Genomic DNA, 22,368 nt, shown 5'->3' on the forward strand with positions numbered 1-22,368 from the left:
GAGAAACGGAAAACGAACTTACGGCCTCTCAAGCCCAATGCCACGCAGCAATCCAATGGTGCGACCCAGACACAGTCATCTTCGCAACCACAGGCACCTGTCTCCAATTCTTCTACCGCACCTGCGGTTGGTGGTACAACCACAGCTGCAACGTCAACTCCCTCACGCCCTGATATAATGCTCAGACAGGCTGGACTCTGGACTCGCTTCTGGCTCTTCATTGGTTGTCTGTCTCCTGAATACACAGATGGTCGTCATTAATCTGTCATTGTCTCGTACCTTACGAGTCGCATCCCTTTACACCTCTCGTTGACGTGCTCTATGTACTCGTGCTACTCACTCTGCCATATTTCAAACCGTCTTGTTTTGATACCACGTGCCTCATCATCTCTGTCTGCGGCGGCGCACGTATATGTTATATGCAAGATTTCAGCCAATGGCGCTTGTATTCTCCTGGCGGTTAAATACTCGACTTCTTGTTAGTTATTGGCCCAGCAAAGTTCAAAACCATCGCGGCTTGCACGGTCCGGAAGAGGAGATCATTGCTGACCCATATATTGCAAGGTCTTAAATATTGGGAAGGTCCCAAGTTCTGAGTCCCGACCGTGCCAAGATAATCATAGAACTTTTCACAAAGCGCTAACCTACTAACTTCTTTATTCATTTATGTGATTCGCAATTTAAGCGTTTAGCATCTCCACGATCGCCTCGGTCTCTGGCTTGAGACTCGCCCAAAGACTGTCGACGGTATGCACTGGAGTCCACCCAATCAATTTGGCTCGTTCCGCCCGTACACGGGAGTTCGATCCAAGATAAGCGCCCTTTGATGATCGTTTCATCAGTAGTCCATGAATGACGAGCACAATCCAACAACCTACCCCGAAATATTTGATCAACTCTTCCTCCGTGAAAACCGTAGGCTCGGGACTTCTGCCCAGCTTCATCTCATACAACAACTCTGCGACAATTTCCGAGATCCTGCCCACGCGATGTTCTCCATTTGCGCCGAAATAAAAGCCCTCGCGGCCATGGCCTGCTTCACCTGGCCCTTTCATGGCAGCGTCGAAAATGGTGGCGTATAAAGATGCTACGTCTTCGATGTGGACGTTAGGCCACAGATTCAGCCCTTTACCGACGACGCCGCCCTGTTTTCTGTCGATGCTGGCTTTGATGAGACCAGGGATTTGTTGAGAGTAGGGGTTCTGGACGCCGAGTCTGACCAATGATGTGTTCGCGATGCCGTATATCGTCGAAGGCAAAATGATATATGTCCGAACGTAACCTGTTATGTTACAAGACATGAACAACAGATGGGTTGGGTAAGAATTGACATTACCTTTTTGACCAGCAGCAACGACTTCGATGTCAACTTCACGATGAGGTTGCGTTTTGGGTAGTGACTCGATCATCGGGATGTCAAGGTCGGAATATATCTTATCAGTAGCGTAGTTCCCAGCGACATCGTCTGCTAGGACACCGGTTCCAGACTGACAAAGTTTGACACTTCTTGCAGGTGAAGAAATACAAGAGGATACGCACTGTGTGAATGAGAATAGGGACCTTATCGGTTTTGTCGTATCTCTTTTTCAATCCCAAGAGGATTGCCTTGGCTGCCGAAAGGTCATCGGCGTCAGCCTGTATAGGGGTAAGTTGTACCTTCACTATGAAGTAACTTAAGAGAGGTGTAACGAACACAGGCAAAGACTACATCCGAGTCACTTGCATGTTCTGTCAGCTTTTTAACGTCTTTATTTGAGCCAACGACAGCTACGACTCCGACGCTGTTGAGCGGTACGACCTTCTCGGGGGAGCGAGTGAGAGCAGTGATCTGAAATGAATTGGCTCTAGGGTGGTTCAATAATGCAGACAGAACGGATCCGCCAATATACCCTGCAATGGACGGTCAGCGTTGAGTCGAATTGCGGTCAGTGAGAACTTACCAGTACCACCTGTGATGAAAATGCGTGTCTTCTCGGATTTGGGCATGATGGCAGCGTGGATAGATGCGAACTTGTGTGATGTGGGGATATCGATTGCTCTTAGATATTTATAATCTACCTGTGGCATCATGATGACATCAACGAGGAGTCAGGACTCGGTGAACCTAGTACTTACTACTGACTCTTAGCCTTAGAACCGTGCAATGCCTCGTTGCAGAGTTGGGCGTGTAACTCCTCCAGTTCCCCGCATTTGTGTTATCCAGCAGTCTAGTGCGACATTCCACGTTCTTTTGATCAGTGGGATCCTTGAACCAGTCTGACGTCAAATTGTCTATGCTTGTGTGCTGTTCAACGAAATCGGTCACACGACGCTGTCACATACATTGTGACATCAAAAATTGAAGAGTACGACTTCCTCTTGGTCCCTGCGCATGCGAGGTGCGTAGCCACACTTGCGAGTTCATTTACTGGCAAGGATTTCAAGTTCTAAATATGACGCTGCAGCAACAATATTGATCCTTTTCTTGTGGAATAATCACGGTTTCAGTTCGCAGATTCACATTGTCCTTACTTGCCTCATCGAATTATGATGCAACTTGAAGCCCCTCACACACCACCATCACAAATGCTACCGCCAGATACAGTTGTGCTCGCTGATTTTAGAAGGTATCTGCGGGTTCCATTCGATTCCCTAGTGAAATGCGTTGGTGCCATGCCCTCTCAGCAAGATCTGCAGCGGATACGCAATAACTTGACAGAGAGCAAGATTCTCACCGACGACGAGAGTGGCTTGCGATGGACGGACTTTACCCCACCTGCCACATCGAAAGGGTCGGAAGAGGATGTGTTTAAACCCCTCGGTTGCATCATTGCTCCAATTTTGGCAGAATTCCCGAATCGTGGAGTATTCTTTGTAGGGAACCCAAACTTAACACCCCTCTCGCAGCGCAACAATACTTCCAGACCTGATGGATACCTTGTACTTAACAACGAAAAAACCCAGCGCAAGATACATTGGTTGGATATTGCTGTGCCATTCGAGTTCAAGAAGGTACGAGACATTGGGTCTCTTCGAGATGTAAGTTGTTACAGATCTTGTCGGCGTCCGCTCACAAAGCCTGCTCTAGGACGAAGAGAAGATAGTCTGGAGCCTTCACAGTATCATGCGCGAGGATCTTCTTCGTCGTTTTGCATTCGGTATCACAATCGAGGACACGCAATTGAGACTGTGGCTCAGCAATCGTGCGTTCCTTGCGGTTACTGAACCGATCGACCTCTTCCAGGTATGCAAATGTATCGCGCTGTGCGTCAGGGTGCTCACAGGCATGGTACATCTAGAACATCGATGGTGTTATTTCGCTCTTTTACGCTCTTGGATCGGCGCCTGTGTCTTCTGCTATGAAAGAGCTCGGATGGGACCCCACCGTCGAGCAGATCCGTGATGGAGAGGGTTTCCAATACAAGTTCACTATCGGGGACGAAGTGTTCACGACACGTGAATCACATTTACCTAGCACAGGCGGCGTACCCGACTCTGGTCGGCCGTCTACCTGTTTTCCCATAAAATTGGGCAATATTGCGCGAAAAGACACTGGCATCCCACGCAGAGTCCATACTCGCACTATCTTCCATGATGTCGGAGTAGCTCTCAACAATATCACCTCTTTGGCCGACATCCTGAGTTGCTTGTCCGGCGCACTTCAGGGTGAGCAAACCACTATCACTCTCCTTTCCTCAGTCGCTCATTCAACTTAGCCTTGCGTTATATGCACAAAGCAGGCTGGGTCCATCGCGATTTCAGCGTCGGGAACGCAATTTGGTTCGGTGGTATGGGGAAGTTGAGTGACTTCGAGTACGCAAAAAAGATAGATTCAAACACTTCTCATGATGTTCGAACGGTAAGATTGTTTGAAGATAATTTCTTTCACTGTTGACTCGTCGACAGGGAACAATGCGTTTTATGGCGGTGGAAGCAGAAAGCGAGATTTACCTTTTCCTTACACGTCATGCACGCCGTCTAGACGACCGATCTTCACTTCGCATGAATTTCCTGCACGACATTGAATCCATATGGTGGGTATTTACCTGGATTTTATTTTATCACACAGACACGAACACGGCGAACGCCGACCATTCCTTTGATGCACATGCTCAGTTGAAAGAATACTATTTGGCCTTCCCTGGTACGGTCGGCCGGACATCACGCCGGGACTTCTTCCTCGACGCGGGACAACTCCAAACGAAGCTTGAAAATATCCTTTCAAAGACGTGCTTTAATGTTTGGAGCCCTATTATTCCTGATTTCGCAGACGCTCTCCAAGATAGTTATCAAAAGGCGGAGGCGAATTTTCCCTTGCTAGCGCTTGACGATGCTCTTCTGGACGATATACACACAAAAGCGGCAGCATATCTCGATGATGCGCAACGGCGTGCCAGTGGCATAGAACTTTGTCCGCTCTCCAATCTCCTGAAGCAGAAGAGGCCCAGACCGGGAGATGAAACATCGCTTCCGCCAAATAATCAAGGGAAGAAGGCTCGTAATGCTTGATTTTTGATTGTTTGTATGAGAAAGAACCAGTAGATGGTAGCTTGGCGTCTCGTACATAGCTGTTATCTTCAATGGTTATTAATGATGTATTGTCCTATAGTTCCCCCGGCTACCACTGATCATGGACTCATCAATTCACTGATGAGTCGGAAGTGTTCTTAAACTTACTACCATGTGTATACGACCTGTTCCAACTCAAACTTCACTGTCTCGGCCTTGGTTCGCAAGGTGACGTTTTGCTTCACACTACATTGCTAATAGACCTTGCTGCCCAAGGTAGGTCTAAGGTGGCAACCTGCTGGCATCGCAGATATCATATGATCGAAAGGGGATTTCAGGTAGATAGGTTCCTACATCGTCACGAAGACAATATATCCAGTACATAAAAGCAAGGCGTCTTCCTTCTGTCCCCTTAAGATTTGTTTGATCCCAAATTCCATCCTCACAAACGAACCACAAATGTGTTTCCTGTCTCTCCTCGCTGTTGTTACTGCTTTGACAGTATCAATAGTGCACGCAAGTTAACGTTCGACTGTCTGGTCGAACTCTGAACCGAACACCGTCAGCTGAACGCCGAACCTGTATCAAAGACGCGAGTTTTGATCGGTTTATATTCACAGATATATCATAACTAACCAGCGCTTTGGCAAAACGTTCTTTCATGGTATTATTCCGGACGGTGACGAAATCCAGGTCTGGAGGAGAAATAGATACGGTCATAAAAGATAATTTTCTGTACATGCCATGGCCAAAGTTTCCGGAAACTACATTTGTCGAATCCTCATAAAACTCGCCCGTCTTCTGCTACAAAAACAAATTGTATCCCCCCCTATTCCTCGACAATGTCTTCCTCGATCTCCTCAATGCCACAGTACCCATGATATGCTACATGCAATCAGCACAAAAGCATGCTGTTATATAGCTTAACATAGAGTTACACACCATCTGACAGTGCAATGAAGGAGTCAGTGTTCGCTCTTCACCTCGAAAGGAAAATATCACATATCGTATGAGCGCGGGACATGAGCTGCTTAGGGAAGTATGGCCGGGGCCTGACGAACGTGAGATGAGGAATCTCCCTGGTCATGTCAGGGTAAATAAGGGCTAAACATTTCAACAGACGACATCACGCACCTGCTGAGAGCGGGACATGGTGGTAGGAGCATCATTGTCGGAAAAGCACGACAAAGAACAAGATCACGCACTCCCTGAGAGCGGGACATGGAGGTGGCAACATCAGCGTCGAGCAAGCACCACAAAATACGAGATCACGCACTTTCTGAGGGCGGGACATGGCGGCGGCACCATCAGGATAGTGTAAGCACCACAAAAGATAAGATCATGCACCAACTGAGAGCGAGACATGGCCGCTACAACATCAGTGTCGGGAAAGCACCACAAAGGACGACATCGCGCACATACTGAGAGCAGGACATAGCCGTGGCATCATCAGAGTCGTGCAAGCACCACAAAAGACGAGATCACGCACTTTCTGAGAGCGGGACATGGCGGTGGAACCATCAGCGTCGAGCAAGCACCACAAGGGACGAGATCACGCACTTCCTGAGAGCGGGACATTGTGGTGGCGCCATCAGCATCAGGCAAACACCTCAAAGGACGAGTCACGCACCAACTGGGAGCAGGACATGGCGGTGGCACGATGAGCATCGATCAATCAAAGGGTGACGACATCACGCACCGACTGAGAGCGCGACATGGCCGTGGCACAATCAGCATTGAGCAAGCATCATAAACGACGAGATCACGTACTCGCTGAGAGCGGGACATGGGCATCACACCATCAGCGTCGTGTAGGTTCCTTGGAGCTTCCTGAGTGCGGCTCGATGTCGGATAAATGCAAGCGCACGTCGACAAGGGGCTTACCTAGCTAAGAGATCTCTCCGGGATTGTTCAAGAGGATTCCGGGCAAGCGGGGCATTGCACAAATGGGAGTATAGTTCGTAGAGTCGCGATGTCAGGTCATCTAGGTCCGCCTTATTCTGATCGCGTCTCTGCGATGGCCCTTTGAATCAAGATATCTCCTCGTCGTTGAATAAGCACTCATATCTATAGCTTGAAGGATTGTCAATAATCCACCAATAGCCGCCTGTATCGGAGCACCGACGAGCGGAATTGGACCTGCAACGGCCTGTACCAAGGGAAAAACTAACTGTGCGATATCGGAAGCTTCGCGGGCAGGGGATGTACCCCAGGGGTGTCTTGCGGAGACCATATTGGTGGAGACTTCGAGATCTGGTTCTCTGGTCGCAGAAATAGGGTGCACTAGAAAAGAATTTAAAGAGGGTATTGGTGCAGGAACGGGATTAGAGATGCCTGCCGCAGGGATGAAGCTTTCGCCCTCGTGATGGGTGGTTGTCGAATTGTGATGTGGGCGTCCTTTCCGAAACTCTGGAACAGCGGAAAGGGCATCAGATGGCAGGGAGGATAGGTGATTGTCTTTCTTAGTCTGATGTCTGGCTTGCACTAGAGGAGACTAGAGGATAGGTCAGATGGAATATAAAATGTAGGAGAGCGAAGAGAGGCGGTTGAGGTACTTACATAACCAAATTAAGATCAGGAACCCATATGCGAGGCTTTCACGTTACGAGCCTCGCCGAGGTAGCTGTGTGTGTCACCACAGTAGCTGCGCACAGCACAGCCCATCAATCGAAGCTCTTTACCACCGTGACCAGGCTGCAGGCAATTGATATTCCAAGTACCATTTCCTTCGCGTAATATTATTCGGAGCGCCACTTGCATATCACTGCGAGTATCGATATCGACCGTCGCATCAAGATTCTGGATCAAACTTATCAAATTTTGGGGCAACATGTACTTGCTGTAGCGCACAGTGCACACGGACTGGGTCACTGCCAAGCCCTGCAGGGAAAACATCTTTTGAGACTCCGCGAATCTGTATACGTACACGACGATCCAATCCCCGACATCAGTACCCTTGATTCTTGAAGCACATCCACACTCCGAGTCAAAGCATCCTTGGATCTCCTCAGAACGAATGACAGATTGCAAGTACTGTTTGCATAATTTCTCGGTTTCGCTACAAGATCGAGAAATTATGCAAATAGTGCTGTCATCGCGAAAACTCGCAATGATACTCACTAAGCTGCAGTCAATGCTGTGCTCCCATCCAAATACGATGTGCATATGTTCATTTAAGCTTGATATTGTCTCAAAATTCACGTTATCTGCTATACAATCCGCACTGCATGCTCTCTTTCTTCTACCGCCTTTCAAGAGCAATGCTTGCTAACGCACAGATGTTCCAGAAGAAGTGCTGCAAGCAGGTGCACACTACTGCGAAGTGCGCAGCAGTCAACCTGCCAACACCGAGCCCTGCGATAGCAGATGCTGCCGATGCGCATGTGCCGTCTGATGGTGAGCTGGGGAGCACGCATCTTGGTTAGGCTGTATTCGGATTCGGATTCCGCGCTAAGCCTGTGGATATCGATGTCGTTCTGACTCCGTCGCGTCATGATCAATAAATACTGTGAACGCGCTCATTTCTATCATTGTCATTACAGTGATTCACACACCTGAGAACGGCGAACTGTGAATGGGACATGCATGCCAGGGTGGTCCTCCTCATATAACCTATCTAGGCTCTTTCCTCTCTATATCAACGACCTAGGTTTTGCCGTCCTTCTGCTCGTGCTCGGCCCACAACTGACTGAGCACATCTACGCTGCGAGCTACGTGATGGAGGTCAAATTTGGAGAGGACTTTGAGTACGGCAAAGCGGTTGAGGAAGTGTAGGGTAGGTCACCGACGGGTGAGTCTGCGATGATGACTTTGATGCCTGAGTCGGCGATTTCGTTGAACATCTGTTTGTCGAGTGATAGTTAGTAGATACAGAATTGGAGGAGAACATACCTTTTCGAGTTGTTGATCCCCGCCGCGAGTAAAACTGGGAACCCACAGCATTCCAAAGAGTAGTTGGCCGGCCGATAACGTGGTCCCTTACACCCTTTACAAAGACACCCTTCTCGAGTCTGCAACATTTTCAATAGCATTAAAGATGGATTGCGCCAGGTAACTTACCTGAACGGTACGACAAGTGCTTGTTCCAGCAACAGCGGCCAGACGGTGTCATGACTCGTCGAGAGAGGACAGTATGGTTGAGAGTTCGAATTGACCCCTACAACCCTAGTAGCATCCATATTGAAGTGGGCATATTGATGAAATATGACATACACGTCAATCACACCACTTCCAACAGCAGTACCGTCGACATGTCCATGTTCTTCAGTTCACCACTGTACAAATCTGCTCCCAATATTGTTTGCCGATTGCTTGCACTTGAATCTCATCGTTCGGTGCGACGAGACGAGACGCACGAGCAGAGCCAGTGCCGATATCGATATCAATGAAGTAGAGCATGTCGCTTCTCATTGCAACGGGCGGGGCTATAGGAATGGTGGGTGGTCAGCAGTCGGGACTTGGTGCCATGAAGATGGCCTTTGACGTTCGCAATAACACGAGTGACTACGAGTGATATCGACCAGGAGCAAGTGTGCTGTAACCTGGCTGTTGTAAGACCAGTTCTTCAACACGCTGTTACCGTGACATACACACCGTGACATCAAATATTTTCCGGCCAACTTCCGACTTGTTTCCGACGGTCCAAAGTTCAGCCAGTCACTTAATGTAAGTCTGATGGGGCCAGCTCAGAACACAAACGAAGACAACGGCCCCTCGGCGTGAGACCGGCAATTTGGTGAACGCTCGGATATTCATAATAATCACTGACATCTTCCTCAGAACATCATGCCAGTCACGGTGGTACTGTCTTTCTCATGAATCAAAATCAGCATTTTGAAGATCTCGTGCGAGGACTGAATCCCTTGATTTATACCAAAGGAGGCTTGGATCCTGTTAGGGCTTGCGAGGAGGAAAAAAAAGTTGCATGTCTTCAGCCTGGACGTCTTTTGCGCGTTCTATCCTTCCATGGCAGACATCCGAGCTTGGACGCATTCAATATCCCTTGCCTTCTGTGTCAGCACTTTGTGCTCGGTCCTCAGACATTCTATCCGGCGAACGAGTAGCCGAGGCAGACATGCTCAACATCCGCGTCCTACCATTGAATTGGTGGTCAGACAAGAAGGCGCACCTGGTAACTTGAATCTGCTTGAATGAAGCATAGTGCGTTCAACGTGCCGTCCATCAAAAACGATCGTCTGTGACTCGGATGCGGCAGAAGTTGCTGTTTTCTTTATGTCTAAAGAGGTCGACACCTATACTGACCTGCAAACTGTGGAGTTTGTGCATGCCTCGGAGAGTTATTACTGTCTATCTGACCCGTGATGCCTCACGTTGTCTTTTCCAAGATTCTTACAGACCAGCTATCACCTACGCGTGGATCGTTTGAGGTTCGGTTTCGCGGTGAACATCCTAGTCCTTCGTAGACTCTCACACAACATTTCTCGCTCGAGAAGTCACCAGGACGTGGTGAGGTTCGGATACACATGGCGGTCAAGAACGGTGCCTCCGAACCATGGATAGACACATATGTCGAAGGCCTGAGCTGGCGGAGGGTGCTATATGGCGACCTCAGGTGCAGTTTTTCCCAATTTGCTCATAATACGACATGAAAGACACGTTCTTGACTTCCCGTTATTGACGGGACACCAAATGAGTTTGCTCTTCACAATACTAAATGCGATGATCAGGATGATGAGGAGCTGGATACTATGAAATTCGAAGGTGTGCTCTCACTTACGTCGCTTCGTGTGCATGGATGACAACCTCTGTCGCGCAAGGAGAAAGCGTAGTTCGAGGAACGGGTGAGGGACTTTCCGTGTGACTTTGGATGGGGGGTGGTGGGTATGCGTGGATCGGTCGGGGAAAAAAAACGTAGGTATTGAGGTTGTTGGCGTTCGAGCCGGCGGCCACCAAGGCTGCGTTACTGAGTGTTTGATTTTCAGATTGCTCAAGGACAGTGGAATTTGCCCAGGAACACATCAACTCAGTAATGGATCATGTGATGTGGCGATTGTGGCCTTGTGTGTTTACGCTCCGACCGGTCCACAATTCATGAGGCAAGTATCAAAGGCAGGGTTCCTTCAAACCAGCTTCGCATCTTACTCGCACGTCATGAAGCCTATTACCACATTTCCATTTAGTTACCTCCCAGTTGAGCTTGTCCTCATCATCCTCAGATATTACGCACAACCCACCTTTGATCAGACTGCTCCATATTCCTCTAAAAGTCCATATTCTAATGCACGCGCCCTCTGTCATTTCTCCAGAGCTGTCAGGCGGACGGTACTTCCAGGACTACTCCATACCATACTGCTTGGGGACAATGACACAGTGAGAGTGTTCGTGCATGCTCTACATATGCAAAAAATGTACGCGGAGAAAGCAAACCACCTCCGTTTCGACTACATTCCCCATGTGCACAAGATCTGGATCGGACCCCATGGTAGCCGCGATCCCCCACCTTACCGTTTGCACCGCATCCGGGCCTCAGGCTATACACTGATTGAGCGTCCGCTTGCCATCAGCCTCCTCTCTCCGGTGCTACTCGCTGCACCATCCATTGCCCTTGACTGGACAAGTATGGACCTTCTTGAAGGATGTCTGGAACATGCATGGAAGTCCCGTGCAGCCACACATGCCAACAACGAACATTCCCCACTGGCACCTCCCTGGAACACCAAAACCCTCATCCTGTCGTATGACTCGAAGCCCCCCACCAGCGGCGCATGGTGGGGGTGCCTCACGGACACTCCCCAGGGATCTGCATTCCTACAATCAATCTCTCACCTCTCAACCACCTCATCCACCCTCCGGTCGAGGGCAACATCCTACTGCATGCCTTTGTGGATGGAGGTCACTCCATGGGCTTCTTTCAAAAGCCTTCAAATTGTCTCACTGCCGTACTTGCTTGCTATCGACCCCCTCGTTAAAATATCATCGCTGTCGAACAGCCATGAAATCGATGTGCATGTCGAGCTGTTGACATTGCCTGCATCCCTGCTAAGGGACCACCACGGCTGTATTCCCAAGTTTATGAAGAAAATAAAGGCGTTGGATCAGAGAAGTTTCGGAGAGGAGATTATTCAATCAGATGGTGTTCATTTAAAGGTTCTCCCTTCTGGAATTGTGCTCCCTTCTGACATCTTCTGGCTTACTCATGATTGGCGGCAGAAAGTTTGGGCAAGCATGTTGTAAAGTGGACTTGGGGCGTTATGATATGATTGGTATTATGAATTTGTACATATATCCACTTCTCGGCACCCTATGGACATTCTTTATGTACATACATAGTAAACGCATCCTCCTAAAATTACCGCTACTTTATATAGCGAGTCTCATCGTCCGACTTCTACGATGAAGTTCTGGCTTCAGTGTAAATACTAAAATTTATTGATCCCGCATGGAATCGAACCGGTGTTCAATTGTTTGCTTTGTTCACCGTCTATCAGTGTTGCTCGTGCACTTGAAAAGGCACACGGTTGTTCATAAAACCCACCCCCGATAGTTCAGATATGAGCTTGTATGAGCTGTGTTCGAATTGGCTTCCTCGAAGGCGGAGGTTCGGGAGACGAAACTCAATGATGTTAAAGTAGGTTCCTCTCTGTCGGTTGGCGCGGTACCGAAACCACGGGGATGCCTGCAATCATGTCGCCAGCAAGTAAAGCACCTGCTGATACTACTGAAGCAGTACCAGCAGCGCAAGCGCCTCCGATGGTTGCAAACATCTCCCAGGACTCGTTATGGCTGAACTCGTGACTCTGCACACTACGCGCTTCGAAGTGAAGCGGGAGACTCGCCAGGTGCGTTCTCCAGCGTTCTCCGGGTTTGAGGTAGTTTTTCCAATTAGCAGGGACGCCTACGAAGAAAGCAACGTGTATGTCTTGGTCAAGGTCATTGATTAGTGTTACGTCAGGCATCTTTTGTTGGAGGGTAGAGCAATGCGATGTGGGAGCAGATTCAATGCAGGGTGAGGACGAGTACGAGTACGAGTACTTACGCTAAAATACAAACAGAGCTGGAATCGATTGTCCTGGTAATGGGAAAGAAACGTTAGAGCTCTGGGGAAATGAGGAAGTCGTGTGACCTCGAGACTGTAGTATTAAAGGCCTTCAGAGGCTCCCTTTGATGTTCGGCCGGAAATTTCACTATTGGAGACCCAAAGATCATCCTTTGTCCAAATTTTGCCTGTCCCCGGGCCGTGCCTCGCAGATCATAGTAAGCCTGAATATACTTCAATGTAAGGCACAGTCGTAAAGACTGCGACGTTAATGAAGTCGTCTTCGAGAGTCCCCACCCAGAATCATATCTTTTGCAGACTGCGGTTGAAGCGAGTCGTTCGTACTCACCATCGACTCATCTCGGAGGAGTACGTTAAAGGCCTAAGATCGGTTTACTTTTCCGAAGAACGGTAGCGCCGCAAGGCTGTCAGTTGGACCAAGCGGCATGGTGAGCACCCTGAGGATGCGACTTTCATTTTCTTTCACCCTCAGTTCCACGCTTCATTTGCATCTAGAGTCGTCCTAGACACATCCTTCTTGTGACGACATTACTTCCGCACACCGGATATCGGATATCGGAGTAAACGGTTTCACAAGTACTTCCGTGACAGCGTTGATTGCAACTCTGTTCCTATATATATATAGGAATGATAACGAAGAACACCTAACCAACGTGTCATGTAAGTATAGAAGGGAGCTTTTAAATATATCCGATTTCCGCACACCCCTTCTATCCCGCGTACAGTCATGATTCATATCGATCCGCTTGCGAAGCTGCCCAACCTTTTGGATGTCACCCACACAAGACTTTTTCTCGGTGCAGCAGCTAGCGCCGTAGCCTTAACGATCATCTTCAAGCAGCTCACCGTGAAACAACCGAAGCTCGTAACGGACTACGCGAAAGTAGCGAGGAAACTCAATGATAACGGACTCGAGTTTGACGAATGGGACTTCATAATTGTTGGAGGAGGTACGATAATATATTTTCAACAGCTAGAATATCTCGTGGACCTGATCTCGTCCAGGCACAGCAGGATGTGTTCTGGCATCACGTCTCTCTGAAGACCCGAACCTGCGGGTTCTACTTATTGAGGCCGGTGGAAGGTCAGCGTCTGGGAGGCCTTCGTGGTTTCGAAGATCTTGAATCTCTTCACAGCTCCAAAGATGTCGTAGAAAGTAAGATTCCTTCTGGATTCTTACAACTATTCCGCACCCCACTGGACTATCACCTTTATACCGAACCCCAGCAGCATGCAGGAAACAAGAAAAAATATTGGCCTCGCGGTAGGTCATACTGATCGACTCCTTAGTTAAGATGCTGATTCCCCTTCGTCAGCCAAACTCCTTGGAGGATGTAAGTGGTCGTTCTATCATTAAAGAGTCGTCTGATATCCCTCAGGTTCCGCTATGAATGCTATGATGTGGGTCGTAATATATTCCCGTAGGTTGATCTTAATCTGACCCCTACAATTCCAGGGCACAATATGGTGCACCGTCCGATTTCGATGAGTGGGCGGAAATTGCTGGTGATAAATCCTGGTCGTGGGCCAACTTCAGCAAGCACGTAATTCATTCACCGTGTGTCCTTCCATTCCGTTAATCCCTGTTGCTCCAGGTATATTCGCAAATTCGAGAAATACAACCCAGACCCGCGCTTCCCACACGTTGATCCCCTCCTTCGCGGTGCCAATGGGCCCGTTGAGATTGGATACAGCGCACACATCTGGCCTGGCTGTGCAGGCTTTGTCCAGGCGAGCATGAACGCCGGGATCCCTTTCTCGCCTGACTTCTGCACGACCAAAGGGACGAAGGGGACCAATAAGGTGTGTCTTACCTAAACTATTCCGCTGAACAAACGTGTTGTGTTTCGTTGACACCAGTTGCTGATTTGCGCAGATCAGTGAGTTGACTGGTGACTATGAATACCCACAACCGCTGAATGACTGGCACACAGTGACGTACATTGATAGCAAGAGCACTCGTGTGACTGCGGAGTCTGCGTACCTCACTGATGACGTCCTTGCTCGTCCAAATCTGACAGTCGTCACCCATGCCCGTGTCACTAAGGTCCTCTTTGACACCTCCAGTGGCATCCCGCGTGCAACAGGTGTTGAGTTTGCCAGCAAATCTGATGCGGGCAGAGTTGGACCCAAGTTCCATGCACGAGCGACCAAGGAGGTCATCGTCTCGTAAGCAACTGTGATATGTCTTAAGCAATTCCTTACCTCCGGCTTAGCGGCGGCGCCATACACTCTCCGCATATCTTGATGCTTTCTGGCATCGGACCGGCTGACCAGCTTTCACGTCACAACATCCCAGTAGTGCTTCACGCTCCCGGCGTCGGTGCTAACCTCTTAGATCACCCAGCAATCCCTCTTCGGCTTAAAGGAAAGACAGGAAAGTCATTCAACCATCTTATGCCTCACGACATGCGCACGACGTGTCTGTTCATGCGAGACTTGCTGCGATATCAAGTGTGGGGCACTGGCCCGCTCGCTTCAAACGTTGGTCAAGCGTTCCTTGCGTTGATATACTTTCTGAATAATACCGTAGATCTCCGAGGCTGTAGCATTTTTCCGATCAGACGATTCTGCGCTCTTTCCGCCCGCGGAGTACAAGCATGCCATCGAGGACGCCAATTCAGGACCAGACGCGCCTGACATCGAGCTCATCATGTGTACCGGCGCAGTTCGCTCTCACACCGAATTTCTCGGAAAAACTTTAGAGGCATATCAAATCCTTATTGTTTTATTACGGTAAGCAATTAATCAAGATCCTCTGTTTCAAAATGAACCAACGCATCTTCGTACTGCCAGTCCCACAAGCAAAGGATCACTCTTTCTTAAGTCTGCCGATCCTTGGGATAACCCGCTCATGGACCCTAGGTTGGATACCTATTTACTTCAACCCCTGCTGTGTACTCATTATGGCGGGCTAGCTATCTCGAGACCAAGCACGATGTTGATGTGCTTGTTCGAGGCATCCGTGCTGCCTTCAAAATCGCACACACAGAACCCATGCCCACCTCTGTCACCGACGTGCACAGCACGCACCCTGGGCTTGATCATGACTTCTCTCGTCTCAGTGATGGAGAACTTGCTGATATTGTCCGGGATCGCGTGGAGACGCTATATCACCCAGTAGGGACATGTGCGATGGGTCCTGGTGGCGTCGTGGACTCGAACTTGCGTGTTAATGGCACTCAAGGTCTCCGGGTGTGTGATGCGAGTGTTTTCCCCAAGTTGGTTTCAGGACACCCGGTGGGTGATGGACGTTCTGAAAGCACTTTGTGAAATCTGATGATTTTTACAGACCGGTGCGGTTATTGCGACAGCAGAGAAGCTGGCGGATGTTATCAAGGCTCAGTATTCATGAATTGGAGGTATATTGTTATAACCTTTGTAGGTCTTCGTGATGACGGACCGGCGGTTTCCTGCGTACGGTTACTGATCATCAGGACATCACTATTACCATTACCGTGTAACGTGCAGTATATACTTTATGTATATCCATTGGACGATGAAACGAAGCTACTTTGATCATGGATGTGTACTCTCTCACTAGCGGATATCGGTAAATGGCCAATCATCTTGACCTTCACCTTTTCGCAACAACTCCGAGGACCTTGTGCTTCTCATCTCAAAAGGATGTACGATCATATTTGCTCCATCTCCAATCGGCTTTGTCTTGTCCGGAAAGAAGACAAATCGTTGAGATCAGCAGCCTGAATTTCCATGCCTGCACATGACGACGTGTCGAAACTGTCCGGCTTTGATAACAATATGGCAGTCTGTAATAAAACATTCTAAGGTCAGCTATAAGCCCTTCAGAAATGCAAATTCTGTGCGTTCGCATGGATGTCCTTCACCGATTGAACCAAATTAGCCCTACAAAATCCTGTTAAGATGCCATATAATGATGTTCCCTCCGCCCCACTCAAAGTCGGTTGTAACAGGGTGATTCCCTCCCAGCCTTTGACACGCCCCACTTCAAACGAGGCCACGAGGCGTTAACGACGCTGTTACATGTACATTTGCGCATAATGCTAGCTGGACATACTTGCTGTCGGTAAATATGTGCAACAGCTGATTTAGAATTGCGGACTAGGGAATTCATAGCTGGGGGGGTGTATGGACTCTACAAACGCTGCCCGAACTTGGATTCGACTGGTCACTTGAATCTGAGTACCTCGTAGTTGATCGATGATCGATCGATGAACTACGAGGTACCGAGAGTCATGAAAGAGAGCCGTAGGATCGTGGCATAGCGACGTATACGTCGACATGCAGATCGCTGACGTGTTATGATTTTGTCAGCCTGAGTGATGCGGCTTGCAGAGAATAACTTGGCAGGATTATAATATTATAACCGTGTGCACCAGCTGCTGTATAGCAGCGTGAAAATGATGACTGTTGTGGTTCTAGTAAGACCCTGAGAGCGTTACATGTCACAAGAGGATCGCGGCCAAAATAACCTGCCCCCGCAAACAGCGTCTTACACGTGATTTCGGGTCCTACTCTCAACCCAACCACAATGTCCATCGCCCACGGAATCAAACGACTAGGCGTCCTCGGCGCAGGCCAAATGGGCACCGGCATAGCCTTCGTATCCGCCCTCCACGCCAAAGTCCCAGTCCTCCTCCACGACAAATCCGCACACCAAATCTCCAAAGGGCTCTCTCTCATAGACAAGCTCCTCGCTAAAGACGTGTCTAAAGGCCGCCTCCAACCGTCCGACGCAGCCGAAGCGCGCGCACGCATCCAAGCCGTAGACGCTCTCGAATCGATGAGCGACGTAGACATGGTCGTAGAAGCCGTGACCGAGAACCTCGACCTCAAACGCGCCATATTCCGTGAGTTCGCGGCCAAGATCCGTCCGGATGCGATTTTGGCTACCAACACATCCTCGATTAGTATCACGAAGATTGCGGGGGCTGTTATTCCTGAGGGGGCGTCTGCGGCGGGGGAAGTGGGGAAGGCGGCGTCTGGGAGGGTAGTTGGTGAGTGTTTGTTTGGGATGGTGTGGGTGGTGATTGATTGATGTATTGATGGGAGGTGTTTAAGGTCTGCATTTCTTCAACCCTGTTCCTGTCATGGTGATGCGGTTGGTTATTGTGCTTTGAGTTGTGTGCTGATACTGTGAGTGTCAGAAACTCGTAGAGCTTATATCTGCGGTGCAAACGTCGCAAGACACGTTAGACCGCTCACGCGCATTCGCTGAAGCATGCGGGAAAGGTATTTGTTTGTTTCGCTGGATCGTCGTACTTTGTTGTTCACGCTCTGTTCAGAGGTTGCTACGTCGCAGGACGTGCCCGGGTTCGTGTCGAACGCGTTACTTATGCCATTTATCAACGAGGTAAGTGCTGCTGTCTCTTGTTCGCATATGCTGTGTTCAATTCCATCGCAGGCGATCATGTGCTTAGAGAAGGTGTGATGATCCGACACTATTTACTGATTGGCGGGTTTACTAATGCTTGTATTGTGTCCAGGGCGTTGCGACTCGTGATGATATTGACAAGACGTTCAGGTTGGGCATGGCGCATCCCATGGGGCCACTACAACTAGGTAAGTTGCTGTAGCACGATGTGTTGTGTCTTTCTGATGATGGTGTACAATCTACCATAGCTGATTTGTAAGTGCAATTATCATCTTTGTTGTTGTCTACGTCGCTCATTGGGAGATAGTATCGGTCTTGATACTTGCCTCTCTATCCAGCAGACGCTCTACAATGGTACGTCGGATTCCAAGTATCGCCCTTCGGTGTTACTTGAGCGTATGGTGGATGCTCAGTATCTTGGAAAGAAGAGCGGTCGGGGATTTTACGAGTACAACGATTGATAAATTCTCCACCATTTGTATCTATCTACGTGCAAAGAACACTAATTTTTCCGGAATAACCCCTATGCCAGGTCATGTGAGAGATCACTTACCAAACCAAAAGTCTATTCTATTCTCGTGCATGCCAACAACAATAACATCTTAGACCTCACAAATGCCTCCCAGATCCCTTGTCGACCTCTCGCATCCCCTCACGCCTCAGACGACCGTCTACCCCGGAGATCCCCCCTTCGCGATGCACAGTGTGTGCAGCATCCCCACTGACGGATACACTGTACATGCTGTCTCGCTCGGAACGCACACAGGGACGCATGTCGATGCTCCGTTTCACTTTTTCGCGCAGGGCCAAAAGTTGCATGAGCTCTCTCTCGAGCGATTCGTGGGGCGTGGTTTGATCGTCGATGTGAGGCACCTAGCGCAGGCGAGGGGGCACATTGAGTGGCGGGACGTGCGAGAGAGCCTCGATAGGGCTACTGCTAGTACTGGTGGGACGATTGCTTCCCTTGGGCCGCGGTCGGAAGGGAAGATCGATATGGTGCTGTTCTGGACGGGGTGGGACGGATGGTGGGGCGAGCGGAAGTACTTTGATCATCCGTATTTTGGGAAAGATGTCGCTGAGGGGCTTGTGGAGATGGGGGTGCGGCTTGTGGGCGTTGATACGCTGAGCCCGGATGAGACTGTTCTTGTGCAGGGAGGAGGGGAGGAGAGGGACGATGCGTTTGCGATGCATGAGGTTCTTTTGGGCCGTGGATGTTTGATATGCGAGAATTTGACGAATTTGGGGGGGCTTGTAGGTGGAGAGGGGGAGGTATGGGTGAGTCTTGTGCCTCTGAGCTTACACGGTGCGGATGGGGCTCCTGTCCGGGCATACGGGTGGATGGAGGAAATTAGGTAGACGATGTACATTCTTGTCTTGGCATGAATACAAATATACGGATCTCGTGACCCACCGCGTGCACCGTATCTGAATACAACAAGAATACAATGTTCTAATCCGCATGTTTTTTGCAATGCGATATATGGAAACTCTCACGGAACTCGGGCGGCCAGCAGGCATCCCGCTCTTGTGACCCGCTGAATGTCAAGGGAACGGAGACACCTCGGTCTTTGTATATATAGTATTCAGCCTCGAGCTGAGAGAAGGACGCGAACGGTCGCACCCCTGTCCGGTCATCCGCGGTTTCCAAGTTCCAACGGTACATAGATGGCAAATATTGTATGTAAAAAAACATGTAACATGTCCGCAAGCCGTAAACGAGTCATGTCAAGATAATGTCATGATCATTCCATAAGTTGACTGAAAAACCGTGGCTCCCACAGTTTGTTTGTGTGGTACGACCGCGATGATAATCGACCTCACCCATACGCTGACGACGTCGACGGAGAGCCCGATGTCGATATGGCCGGGGCACCCAAAGCTGGAGATGACGAAAGTTGCGAGTATACCGGAACAGAATGCGAACGTGACGGCTATTTCGCTGGGGTCTCATACGGGGACTCATATTGATGCGCCCAACCATTTCATTGGGGACGGATTGACTGTGGACAAGTACGATTTGACGAAGCTCGTGGGTCGTGCGCTGGTGGTTGATGTGAGGGGGAAGAAAGCACGTGAGATGATCACCTGGGAGGATATGCGGAAATGGGAGGGGGAGATGCACGAGGGGGTGATTGTGCTCATATGCACTGGGTGGTCGCAGTACTGGGGAAAGGAGAATTACGAAGAACACCCGTACATGGATTTGGATGCGGCGAAGAAGCTTATGGAGACGGGAGTGAGAGTAATCGGATGCGATACGCTGAGCCCTGATGATGTGTGCTTGCCTGAGTGCAAAGTGCACAAAGTGATACTAGGAGCGGGAGGAGTGATTGCAGAGAATTTGCGGGGTATAGAGGAGGTACTGGGATTGAAGGACCCGTTTGTGAGCTTGTTGCCGCTGAAGTTAGATAATTGCGATGGGTCGCCGATAAGAGCGATAGCTTGGTCCGCAGGAGGTGAGTCGGATTAGCTATTGGAGAAGATTACACTAATTACTTGTAGATATTTGATCTGAGTTCAGAGTGACACGTAGCTGACCCCGCTTTGAGGGGTGGGAAAGTAGAGGATTGTGGGGTTCGGAAACAATATAACGATGATTTTACAAAAAAGCCGATAATCATTCCTTCGATTATTAGTTTGCCAAGGCTTTGTCTGAGACTACGCTCATCCTTCTTGCTGCGCGCTTTGCCGGATGCTCGTAAATTCTTTTGTTTGTGCCATTCGTTCACTTTACATCTCTTCCCGCTGACTTTTTACCAAGCTAGCTCAATTGAAGCTTCCTCTGTAGCTTCAATTTTATGCAGACGTCCATCAAGCACGAGCAAGACACAGGAGTTTGGGAGGTTGGGCCTTCTACCTGGCGGGAGATCAGGTATGGGTCTGTCACCTGGTCCTTTGACACACAACATTCTCCTGCCCTCGTAAAACCTGTCTCCCATCCAAAGCCACCCCATTACCATGGTTCTCTGCTCAGAACCTCGCGTCCAAGACGTCGTTATACTGTTTTTTGGAAAGCCAAACCATTCGGACCTTCTCAAGATCCGACAACCCTACCCCATAACTCTGCGGACGAATGGTCACTCTCCGAGCCACTCAACCACAAATTCATTGGTGTTCAAGTTGCAGAAGACGTGTTGAAGCCGTACGAACTGGAATCTGGATTCGCTCACTCCATCATGCCTGATATCACCTTGGACGAGTTGTATACTAGTTGGACGAAGTTGTCAGTTGACGTCGACGAAGAGGAGGTTGAGTTTGCGAGGTCTCGGTGGACTGAACTCGCACAGGATCTAGTTGGGGATATCCAGCTATCCCGGCCTATATCCACCTCCGACCTTGACGGTGCGTTTGAGATTTTCACTTTTCTTGCAAATCAATTTCATATCTTCTCCTTAGGTGGCCGCCCCCAGTCTCCGCTCTCATCGCTGGAATACGATTCAGAACCATCTACCGAATCTGATACGCTCCCTTCCACGCCCACACAAAGGAGTGCATTCTCCGATGTCGAGGTACACGAGCCCTCTCCAGTGTTAGATAGTCGTGGTCTTTCTCCACCCAAGGCTCTCAATGGGTCCGCAAGAGCTTTCACCCCCAAATCAGGCCCGCCGTCCAAATTCTCGATATCCCCCTCACCAGACTCCAGCTCACGCTCGAGCTCGTCTCCCACCCCAGTCAACTTTGTCTTCCCAGCCATCAACGGTAACTACCAGTACCTTCCTCCAGGCCTGAAAAAGGACGACCAAGGATTCTACACCTCAATCACCCCACCCGACTCACCATCTCGCGCACGTCTTGATTCCTCTCGACCTTCTTCACGCCTGTCATCGACGCGTCTCCCACAGTTCTTGTCCGATGCTCAGTCGCGCAAGGCCTCCAAGACCAGAGTCATTGTGGACCAGATGAGAGCCACTCCCGTATCAAGCAAGAAAGGCAGGCCTCGTAATCACTCCAAATCTTCATCCGACAGCCTACACTCGCCAGGACCTTCCACATCACCCAGTGAGGGAGACAAAAAGAGTCCCAGCACCGTACAAGGCGGTGACCACGACTCTGATACAGACTCACCCTTCAGCCCCGGAAACCACGTCACGCCAGGGAGAAACGGGTGGATGGAGCTTCCGTCACCTACGTTCGGCGTCAAAGCATTGGTTTCCAATAGCGCTGCACGCCCGTCGTTCCCTACGGCATCGTCATTTCCAGACATGCCCTTCCACGTACAGCCCCCTGCGCCGCCTGGACCCTTCTATCACCTCCCGCGCGCGCCGGGGTATCCATACTCATACGTCCCAGCCCGCGCCCCGCCACCACCGCCGCCGCTACCACCGACCTCATGGGTCCCAGTCGCTGCTCCCACCTACGCAAGCAGCATGTATGCGCGGCCCATCGTGTGGTGATAGCGCCTATACTATGTAGATGCACCTTTTTTGTCGTTTTTAGTTGTTTCGCAATCACTGTATGTAGCACCACCCCCGTCTTTTATCGTTTGTATTGGAGGCGACATGACGGA

General features: G+C 49.7%; 9 protein-coding genes across 9 annotated transcripts; 7 read left to right on the forward strand and 2 right to left on the reverse strand.

Annotated features, from left to right (window-relative positions):
- Window positions 1-525: 525 nt before the first annotated feature.
- Window positions 526-2,300, reverse strand: DEU56DRAFT_832452 (uncharacterized protein). Its single transcript, XM_041354586.1, has 7 exons — window positions 2,116-2,300; window positions 1,941-2,058; window positions 1,694-1,890; window positions 1,540-1,635; window positions 1,337-1,487; window positions 879-1,282; window positions 526-821 (listed from the first exon to the last, which is right to left on the reverse strand). The coding sequence occupies exons 2-7, from the start codon at window positions 1,984-1,986 to the stop codon at window positions 681-683; spliced, it is 1,035 nt and encodes a 344-aa protein (XP_041203238.1). The 5' UTR covers window positions 1,987-2,058; window positions 2,116-2,300; the 3' UTR covers window positions 526-680.
- Window positions 2,301-3,338: 1,038 nt separating this feature from the next.
- Window positions 3,339-4,488, forward strand: DEU56DRAFT_746032 (uncharacterized protein; the record flags this gene model as incomplete). The annotated part of the gene is made up of 3 exons (XM_041349182.1): window positions 3,339-3,645; window positions 3,696-3,838; window positions 3,886-4,488. The coding sequence occupies 3 exons, from the start codon at window positions 3,339-3,341 to the stop codon at window positions 4,486-4,488; spliced, it is 1,053 nt and encodes a 350-aa protein (XP_041203239.1).
- Window positions 4,489-10,407: 5,919 nt separating this feature from the next.
- Window positions 10,408-11,682, forward strand: DEU56DRAFT_832503 (uncharacterized protein; the record flags this gene model as incomplete). The annotated part of the gene is made up of 1 exon (XM_041354587.1): window positions 10,408-11,682. Exon 1 carries the CDS (start codon window positions 10,540-10,542, stop codon window positions 11,680-11,682), a length of 1,143 nt encoding a protein of 380 aa, XP_041203240.1. The 5' UTR covers window positions 10,408-10,539.
- Window positions 11,683-11,984: 302 nt separating this feature from the next.
- On the reverse strand, window positions 11,985-12,606 carry DEU56DRAFT_76293 (uncharacterized protein). Its single transcript, XM_041350768.1, has one exon. The coding sequence runs from the start codon at window positions 12,402-12,404 to the stop codon at window positions 12,072-12,074; it is 333 nt and encodes a 110-aa protein (XP_041203241.1). The 5' UTR covers window positions 12,405-12,606; the 3' UTR covers window positions 11,985-12,071.
- A 472-nt stretch (window positions 12,607-13,078) lies between these two features.
- Window positions 13,079-16,043, forward strand: DEU56DRAFT_832517 (uncharacterized protein). The gene is made up of 15 exons (XM_041354588.1): window positions 13,079-13,455; window positions 13,511-13,589; window positions 13,642-13,769; window positions 13,822-13,839; window positions 13,885-13,906; window positions 13,962-14,045; window positions 14,101-14,312; window positions 14,440-14,674; window positions 14,722-14,989; window positions 15,039-15,241; window positions 15,302-15,370; window positions 15,424-15,745; window positions 15,798-15,870; window positions 15,929-15,955; window positions 16,016-16,043. The coding sequence occupies exons 1-13, from the start codon at window positions 13,233-13,235 to the stop codon at window positions 15,858-15,860; spliced, it is 1,926 nt and encodes a 641-aa protein (XP_041203242.1). The 5' UTR covers window positions 13,079-13,232; the 3' UTR covers window positions 15,861-15,870; window positions 15,929-15,955; window positions 16,016-16,043.
- A 941-nt stretch (window positions 16,044-16,984) lies between these two features.
- DEU56DRAFT_832529 (3-hydroxyacyl-CoA dehydrogenase) lies at window positions 16,985-18,387 on the forward strand. The gene is made up of 8 exons (XM_041354589.1): window positions 16,985-17,484; window positions 17,549-17,580; window positions 17,635-17,719; window positions 17,773-17,840; window positions 17,892-17,912; window positions 17,974-18,049; window positions 18,110-18,116; window positions 18,169-18,387. The coding sequence occupies exons 1-8, from the start codon at window positions 17,019-17,021 to the stop codon at window positions 18,320-18,322; spliced, it is 909 nt and encodes a 302-aa protein (XP_041203243.1). The 5' UTR covers window positions 16,985-17,018; the 3' UTR covers window positions 18,323-18,387.
- On the forward strand, window positions 18,388-19,256 carry DEU56DRAFT_832531 (putative cyclase). The gene has a single exon (XM_041354590.1). The coding sequence runs from the start codon at window positions 18,477-18,479 to the stop codon at window positions 19,215-19,217; it is 741 nt and encodes a 246-aa protein (XP_041203244.1). The 5' UTR covers window positions 18,388-18,476; the 3' UTR covers window positions 19,218-19,256.
- Window positions 19,257-19,468: 212 nt separating this feature from the next.
- DEU56DRAFT_832532 (putative cyclase) lies at window positions 19,469-20,355 on the forward strand. Its single transcript, XM_041354591.1, has one exon. The coding sequence runs from the start codon at window positions 19,666-19,668 to the stop codon at window positions 20,329-20,331; it is 666 nt and encodes a 221-aa protein (XP_041203245.1). The 5' UTR covers window positions 19,469-19,665; the 3' UTR covers window positions 20,332-20,355.
- Window positions 20,356-20,490: 135 nt separating this feature from the next.
- Window positions 20,491-22,368, forward strand: DEU56DRAFT_832533 (uncharacterized protein). The gene is made up of 3 exons (XM_041354592.1): window positions 20,491-20,571; window positions 20,627-21,203; window positions 21,258-22,368. The coding sequence occupies exons 2-3, from the start codon at window positions 20,660-20,662 to the stop codon at window positions 22,253-22,255; spliced, it is 1,542 nt and encodes a 513-aa protein (XP_041203246.1). The 5' UTR covers window positions 20,491-20,571; window positions 20,627-20,659; the 3' UTR covers window positions 22,256-22,368.

The sequence above is a fragment of the Suillus clintonianus genome (assembly GCF_016758775.1).
Source record: "Suillus clintonianus strain FC179 chromosome Unknown DEU56scaffold_117, whole genome shotgun sequence".
Classification (NCBI taxonomy): domain Eukaryota; kingdom Fungi; phylum Basidiomycota; class Agaricomycetes; order Boletales; family Suillaceae; genus Suillus; species Suillus clintonianus.